The 8,847-nt window shown below is 40.2% G+C and overlaps 1 protein-coding gene and 1 pseudogene across 1 annotated transcript; both read right to left on the minus strand.

Annotated features, from left to right (window-relative positions):
• Positions 1-3,829: 3,829 nt before the first annotated feature.
• LOC124027945 (homeobox protein HMX2-like) lies at positions 3,830-4,838 on the minus strand. Its single transcript, XM_046340152.1, has 2 exons — positions 4,725-4,838; positions 3,830-4,365 (listed from the first exon to the last, which is right to left on the minus strand). The coding sequence occupies exon 2, from the start codon at positions 4,331-4,333 to the stop codon at positions 3,830-3,832; it is 504 nt and encodes a 167-aa protein (XP_046196108.1). The 5' UTR covers positions 4,334-4,365; positions 4,725-4,838.
• Positions 4,839-6,919: 2,081 nt separating this feature from the next.
• On the minus strand, positions 6,920-8,530 carry LOC124027943 (annotated as a pseudogene).
• Between the last annotated feature and the right edge of the window lie 317 nt (positions 8,531-8,847).

An 8,847-nucleotide genomic window follows, 5' to 3' on the forward strand; every position in this document is an offset into this window, starting at 1 on the left:
GCTTGCTTTTCACGACCAGTAAACATTAATAATCATGTAATTTCAGATATGCCTCACGATATATCTCAATATTGGCCGCCATTAATTTGATATTTGAGAGATATAAAATGAAACTGAACAAATATGACAAGTGTGAGTGGTTTTGGTTAATTTCCCATGTTTTGTGGCCTCTGTCTGTCAAGCAGCAGAATGGGGCATTTGCCATGGTCCTTCATGCCCCGTGTACACGAGCACAAGCCGCGGCGCGGTGAAACACCGCATCCCATTCATTTTCAATGGAAGGGGGCGGGGACCTTCGGGCGGTGCGAACACGGCGTGGGAGGCGGTGAAACATATCAACTTTACCCAAATGTATGCAAATCACCAGCGCGACCGCTGGGCAATGACCAATCATATCGAGTGGCTCCCATGACAAATTTGAAGCTATGCGACCCAAGGCTGGAGACTTTCCTCAGCAAAGATGGCTGACAAAAATACTAGGATGGAAGTAAATGTGATTATAATGTCATAACGAATCATGCAAAAATTGTCCAGTTGAGAGGAATATGTTAGTAGAGACAAACGATTACGCATACATTTTTTTAATCATAAAGTTAATTTACAAAAATCGTGATTTAGCAAGCTAGCTGACTAGCAAACATCAGCTAGCTAGCTTTATGGGTGTTGTGACAAGAGTATGAAATTATAATTCTGGTTGTTTCGTGTTTTAGGGACACCTGAAACAACCAGCAAACCAGGCTGTCATCTTGTGAAACCGTGGATGTAAAGAATCTAGAATTTAGTGCAAATTGAATGTACAATTTTGTAAGCTTGTCTTGCTTATTTCTTGCCATGCAATGCAGAGAGATTAAATAACGTAGCTAGCTAAACTATTTTCTTGCTTATTGTGCAGTGGAGGATAACAATACCTGGTTGTGTAGCCGATCTGTGTACGTGTAACAGTATAGCTTCCGTCCGTCTCCTCAACCTGGGCTCGAACCAGGGACCCTCTGCACACATCAACCACAGTCACTCACAAAGCATCGTTACCCATGCCACAAAATCCACAGCCCTTGCAGAGCAAAGGGGGAACAACTATTTCTAGGTCTCAGAGCGAGTGACGTCACCAACTGAAACACTATTAGCGCGCACCACCGCTAACTAGCTAGCCATTTCACATCGGCCACATATGGACCTTAAAACGTTTGGTATACATAGTTCATAACCTAGCTATGAACCTCAGCTATCATAGCCAGTTGTATCACCTTCAAAACAGTCTGAATGACATTAATGAAGCCTATGGATTGAGTAGAATATAATGACTTTGTGCCAAGGATGCAAGTCGTATGTACATGTCGTTATTACCATGCATGAGATCCCCACATTGTGGCCTGTAATTTTAATATATTCACTGATCATGTACTCTACCTTGGTAAATAAAGGTGCAGTTCAGGTATGAATGTCTTTGAAATAATTTTTCAGTCATATCCAATACGAGGAGTATCAAACTCCAGTGTCTTCATGTATGTATTACAGTTATACCCTTCAACGGTGTTTACCAGTAGAGTGTTGGACTAGTAACCGGAAGGTTGCAAGTTCAAACCCCTGAGCTGACAAGGTACAAATCTGTCGTTCTGCCCCTGAACAGGCAGTTAAACCCACTGTTCCTAGGCCATCATTGAAAATAAGAATTTGTTCTTAACTGACTTGCCTAGTTAAATAAAGGTCCAATATTTATAAATAAATAAATAAACACATTAGTTAAAGGCTGATTTGTAATTCATATATACAGAAATATATATTTTTAAAACAGTGCACTACACTTCTTATGCGTCACGTAAATACTCTAAAACCAGTTTATCTCCTTATCTAATTCCCTTCATCTGCATTGATCTGATAAACACAGGACAGGTGCACTATTTCATCAAACGAGACTTAATTTCAACCAGTAGAGAATGTGAAACGCTTTATTGAAAGAAGTTCATTATCCAAGTGTTATAAATACATGCATTATAAATATTATAATTGGAATATTATATTACAAATATAAGTTAAATCTGTACTTCAATGCACATCTGTTGTGCGTTATAAAAACAGAGGAAGAAAGAGGAGGTGGAGAGAGAGGTGTTAAAGACAGAAAGGGAAAGAGGAGGAGGAGAGAGAGGTGTTAAAGACAGAAAGGGAAAGAGGAGGTGGAGAGAGAGGTGTTAAAGACAGAAAGGGAAAGTGGAGGTGGAGAGAGAGGTGTTAAAGACAGAAAGGGAAAGTGGAGGTGGAGAGAGAGGTGTTAAAGACAGAAAGGGAAAGAGGAGGTGGAGAGAGAGGTGTTAAAGACAGAAAGGGAAAGAGGAGGAGGAGAGAGAGGTGTTAAAGACAGAAAGGGAAAGAGGAGGAGGAGAGAGAGGTGTTAAAGACAGAAAGGGAAAGTGGAGGTGGAGAGAGAGGTGTTAAAGACAGAAAGGGAAAGAGGTAATGTGAATGCACCAATTTGCTAAATGACTTAAATGTAAATGTAAATGTAAGGTAAGAACATAGGGGCAGGGAAGACAGCATATGATTAATGAATCACGGTGCCACCCTAATATTCTCTCAGTTCATCACAATGACATAAGTGTCTCTCGTCAGCCCGGAGGTTATCTTAAGAGCGGGTGAGGTGACGATGACGGGACTGGGGGTTGGCATCCTCTCTCACATCAAAGCATACCTGCAGACGAGAGACAGATGGAATTAGCATGTTTCAGCCTTGTGTTTTTTATATGTTTTATTTTCGCACTCAAGTCATCATAATAAGAAGGTGAAATGTAAAACTGACCTGGGATCATTAACTCTGGGACTACTACATCTCTATCTGTATTTCAATGTAAAAGCATCTCTTTAATAATACTTCCTGTATAATATAAACTGACCTGGGATCATTAACTCTGGGACTACTGCATCTCTATCTGTATTTCAATGTAAAAGCATCTCTTTCATAATTACTTCCCTGTTGGCCTGACCAAGTGACCTCTCACCTCTGATCATGCTGTGCCCTCTCTGTCAGCCATGTTCAGATGCGCTAGGGGTTCGACCGACACAGCTGATATAACCGAGATGATTTAAGGAAAAGAAGGATGAAGTGAAGGAGAGAGACTGTTATTGAGAAAATAAGGTAGTTAAAGGGACAGGTGTTGAACAGGAATCTATGTATGTGACCTCACCTGGTGTCCACACCACACTAAGTGGCTGCAGAGGACTTTATGCTGAAGAACATGTACAGACACACGAGGACAAACAATACATCGTAGTTATAGAAATAATGAAGTGTCTTCCTATTCTCCATGGTTGGCCCCCTTGTATGTTCTTTGAAGGTGGAAGGAGCCACAGTTATACACCTGAGCCTGCTCACTGCTCAACACAATCCATCAATCACATTGATACAGGAGTGTGTGGGTTATAGGGGGTCTAATGGTTCTACATAGTTTCAATATGGGTGACTTAAAATAGCCCGTTCTGTTTTACAGACATCACAACCTTACCTGAGAAGTAGAAATCAAAGGGAGAGAAACTGGGAATTGAATAACTGTTTTAAGTTCCTCGGTGTACACATCACAGACAAACTGAATTGGTCCACCCACACAGACAGCATCGCAAAGAAAGCGCAGCAGCGCCTCTTCAACGTCAGGAGGCTGAAGAAATTTGGCTTGTCACCAAAAGCACTCACAAATTTCTACAGATGCACAATCAAGAGCATCCCAGCGGGCTGTATCACCGCCTGGTACGGCAACTACCTGCCCTCCAGGACACCTACACCACCCGATGTCACAGGAAGGCCATAAAGATTATCAAGGACAACAACCACCCGGCAATCATTCTATTCAATTTTATTATAAAAATTGTACAAAGGTAAAGCTTGCATGTTGCTCCCGGGATAACATAGAGGTGTAGGGAAAGTCATTGATCCAGGGACAGGAATCCGTAGCCGGAAATTCTCTTTGAAGAAGAACGGCATCCCGACCAGAGTTTGTGCGGATGATGCGTGAGCCATGTTCACCGCTTCTATCTCCGCAGAAAGCAGACGTTTCCACTTGTTCCTCCGATTCTGGAACCAAGTTTTCACCTGTATCTCTGTCAACTGGAGACTGGAGGCGAGACTAGCTCGTTCTGTACTGCTAAGGTAACGTTTCAGGTCAAACGTCGATTCTAGTTGGTAAACTTGACTCCGCGAGAATACGGTCCGAGACTTCTTCCTTGATGAGTTGGATGTTTCGTCGTCGTCAATATGACCCTTTTCTTCTGAAATAGCAGGTGATGTTTGGTTGTAGTATCTCTGGTCACCTTCTTTATAATCATGAAAAAGTTGATGTCTCTTCACCATCTCTTGCCCCAGAATTAGTCTGTTTTTGTCACCTAAAATAGTGCAAGCACGGTAATCAATCCAAATGTTTATTCTAAACAAACGTGGCTATCTTGTTATTGTGTTAAAAAACAGCATCATTTAAAATCAATCAAGCAACTTTTTTCTTCTTCCATCAAGCAGTTTAATTAAAATAATATTTTTATCAGTAGCCGAAAAATCTCGAATTAGACTTCTAATAAACAAAGAAATAAAACGATTGCTGTAGTCTGTCATTCTTTATCATCATATCTTACATCATGCAATAATAATAATAGTTATAGGTTCAATATAATGTGTCATTGTTATCAGAATAACAATCAAGTAGGCTACCCAAAAAATAAAACACAATTTATAAAGCATTTTAACTTACTTAGACAAGAAAGTGTGAGATCGTTGAGGTCATCGCGTGGTTTCTTTCCTCCGGGTAAAAGGTAGAAGTCTGTAGAATCCTCCCCACCGCTGAATCCTTCTGAAGACACGGAGCGCATGCGTTGTCTCTGCAGCAGCCCCGCGTCGGAACCAGAATTACAACTGTCCTTGTGCGCGTCCTCGGACACAGTTCAAGAATTGACTGAATAGTAAAATTGGAAACTGAGGTAAATGATACTTTACTGCAACTGTCTTCAGATTTCTTCATTCTGATAAACATTTAGAACCTTTAACTTCAGGCAATAAATGTGGAACCCGTTGGATATTCTTTCAGAAGCGGGTTTGTTCTCCTTCTGCAAAGTTATGTCTGAATTCCCCGAGTACCATCACTCCCATACAACGTTCAGTTACTTTGTTTGCGCGTAGGTAGGATTCTCATGGACCAATCACAAGCTGGGAAGAGACCCGGTCATTTAAACGGTGCTGGAGCTGAGACACACGCACCAAAGCGCTCCGCAACCCAACTCAGTCTGCAACAAATGAATGCTATGCACACCTGACGGTCCACAGTCAATATTTGAATATTACACATGAAAATGCCCTTCAAGATCAAATGTTGTAGACATATAGCTCTATTTTGAATTTCCACTATTCCGTGCTGTATTATAGCCACTAATTGGAGATTAATTATTGTTTGTTACAAATTAGTGAGCTGATTTCGTTGTACTTATTCCGTACAGAGATGTGAAACCAAGCCTTAATCCTTTCAGACGGATTCGGAAAGGCCAATGTGCGCCTAGTTTCTGTCTGAAAATTGGCCTTTGGCGATTTCACCATTGTGTTCTTGAAAATACCAGAATAAATTAAATGGAATTTATTTTGTGAAGACATCTCTTAATCTTTAGTCCTATCTATATATAGCCTATGGGCCAAATTCAAGAAATTATTGAAATATGTGTTTTGATATCAGTAATGTTGACATCATTTATTGTTTTGTCCAGAGTCTTATCCCACTGAGCACACTGGCTGAATCAACGTTGTTTCCACGCCATTTCAACGACATTAAGTTGAACCAACGAGGAATAGACGTATGTGCCCAGTAAGGATATCTCTGGGATGAGTCATCCACTGACAATAGAGACTTATAATTAGCTAAACATCTATTATATTATATTAATAATTAAATGCGTGCTATGCTTTTGTTGTCTATAAGTTAAAGCCTTCAGAATTGTATTGATGAATTCCAAATCCCTTAAAATGAATGACACATAAAATGTTTCCCCAAAGGAGCGCTATGTTTAACTCTAAAATGTAATCTAAATGTAGTGACTGGACATACTGTGTTTGATACGAAACACACATTCAACGTATACGTCCCACGTTTTATTAAAGGTATAGATGAAAAACATGTATGTATGTTTCTAAATACACTCGGTGTAGTCGGGAACGTATTTCACGATTTATTCAGCAATGTAACAAATAACAAAAATAAAAATCTCCATGTTTTGGCCATTTATGTGAAACCCTTATCACGGATTGTTGTTGTTGTTGTTAAATTACATTTCGCGTTGACAGCAAGTAAAAGTCTGCGATAACATTGTGAGACGGATAGCCTATGATTTCCCATACTTCAGAACATATGATTTGTCCTCACTGTCTTGCGCTATAAAACGATATAGGTCAAAGTAGCAGTTATTTTTCAGCTGTGAGCCATTATACCGGGTACGTGAAGCGAACAGTGGAACTATATAACTATTACACATAAACGGCTATACATGATGAAATGTTAACTTTACTTAGGATTTGTTCTAATCTCATACAAAACATCGATGTAATTGATTGTAAAATGTCGTAGACTACATGGAGACACGGATCTATACGTTTCCACCCTGTTTAAAAACATGTAAAAACCCATCAGTTAAATTAAAGCGATATCAATACCAAATGTTCAGATTACTTTGGACGCACAACGATTTAATATGAAATTATTTGAATAAGGAGGAAATATTTCAGTTTTGGACACGGGAATACAAATAATAATAATAATAATAATAAATACAACATTTGTCATAATAGACCTGTACAATATACAAAGCCTTTTAACCAACACCAACTATTATCATAGATTAAAAATAAATAAAAAATAGGCCTAATAATGTTTGTAATACATAAATTACAATACATAAATATCAACACAATAAATGAGTCTCTCAAACTGGTCTCAGCAGCGGCACGGATGTGACTAGTGGATGTGAATAGTACATTTGATGAGGGAATGTTAGTAGAGACTGACTGACTGACACGTTCCCAGCGCTGCCCGTTTCTGAGCCGGTGTTGTCGTGGTACAATATGGGAACGCGGACTATCCTCTGGGCCGCGGCGTGGCTCAGATTGGCCGCTTCGAGTTCCGCGGCCAACTGTCGTTTCCACTTGTTCCTTCTGTTCTGGAACCAGATTTTCACCTGGGTCTCCGTGAGGTGTAGGGATGCCGCCAGGCCTGCCCGTTCCGAGCTACTGAGGTACCGTTTCATATCGAACGTTGACTCCAACCGAAACACCTGACTCCTTGAAAAGACTGTCCGCGTTTTCTTTTTCCGACACGTTTTTTTATCCGAGTTCTCGTCTTTAATTTTCCTCCAGTCATCCACCAACTCTACTTCCTTCTTTGGTTCATCCCCATCACTCTCCTCCAGAACGACATCATCAGTACTTTTGTTTTTGTCGTCCTCTGGGTCGTCTTGGTCGGGTGATTTTCGCCTAGCTCCGGTGTGTCTCGGTCCCCGCCTGTTGATGGTGTGTCTCTCACGACGTCCTTCTCAAACCCTAAACGAAATAAACGACAATGTTTATCAATCAGGAAAACATTAATGCAACCATAAAATAAACATAAATTATTTTTTTAAACCACTATAGTTAACAATTTGATTATACTCATCCAAGTACATTTTCTTAAAAGGACCCGAATCGCCTGGGGAGTCAAATTGAGGCAGTAGGCCTAATTGTTGTGGGACATTTTGCAATATTGGACTGAAGATTCATGACAATATGAAGGTTACTTAAGACATAGTTCAACTTTACATCCATATGTAACTCTGTGTTGTTGTATGTGTCGAACTGCTATGCTTTATCTTGGCCAGGTCGCAGTTGCAAATGAGAACTTGTTCTCAACCAGCCTACCTGGTTAAGTAAAGGTGAAATATATATATATATAAAACATTTACTAATCATTAGTCTGACTATTATTCCAACTGAGGTGTATTGCGAATAGCAAGTATTATAGCAGCATAATTGATTTAAAAATATGTTGTAGTCTTATTTAATTCGTTATAACCCAAACATTATTTGAGGTATTCTAATGAGCTAAATGTATAATCAGAACCGATTGAATGTATGGTAGTAATCTACCTCCGGTCCTGTATAGATGGTGTCCCGATGTGCCAAGCGCGTAGGGATACCACCACGCCGACGCTCGTTCCAAATAGTGCGCCGATAATCCAAATCTCTGGGCTGGGATGTCAAAACTAGGAAAAGTTAAATCACCGATCCGGGAGAGAGAGAAACCTCCTTCCAGTAGTCCTTTGGTGGTGGCAAGCAGCGTCTTCGGTTTGGAAGGTTTACTGTCGAAGTTGAGCAGGTTCTTGATAGAGAAAGGTGAGTCTTTAGCGGGCGGACGGGTCTCCTGTTCCGTCTCTGCCTTCGCTTGTGAATGTTTATTGTCCATTTGAATGACTCACGGCAAACACACGTCAAGAGAAACAGTTGAAGATATTGTTGCTTTATTCCGGTTACCAAAACGTGGCGTTTCAGTAAAACATAGGCCTAGTTTTTTGAATGCTTTGAGAATAAAGAAAAAATATTTGTTTAAAAAGTGCGAAATTGTATGCACTCACTAATGTAAATCACTCTGGATAAGAGCATCTGCTAAATGACTCGAATTTAAATGTAAAATGTAGCATACATCTTGAGGCAGGTCTGTCCTGGAATGATCGCAGCAATGATAAATGGCACAATGATCAATGCGTCAGACTTGCACCGCATTCTACTAACGATTACATAAAACGGTTAAATGCGCGCAGTCCTGGGCGATTGGGCATATAGGCTACAATGGCAAATGGGATTTGAGA

Source organism: Oncorhynchus gorbuscha, unplaced genomic scaffold (assembly GCF_021184085.1).
Source record: "Oncorhynchus gorbuscha isolate QuinsamMale2020 ecotype Even-year unplaced genomic scaffold, OgorEven_v1.0 Un_scaffold_3595, whole genome shotgun sequence".
Classification (NCBI taxonomy): domain Eukaryota; kingdom Metazoa; phylum Chordata; class Actinopteri; order Salmoniformes; family Salmonidae; genus Oncorhynchus; species Oncorhynchus gorbuscha.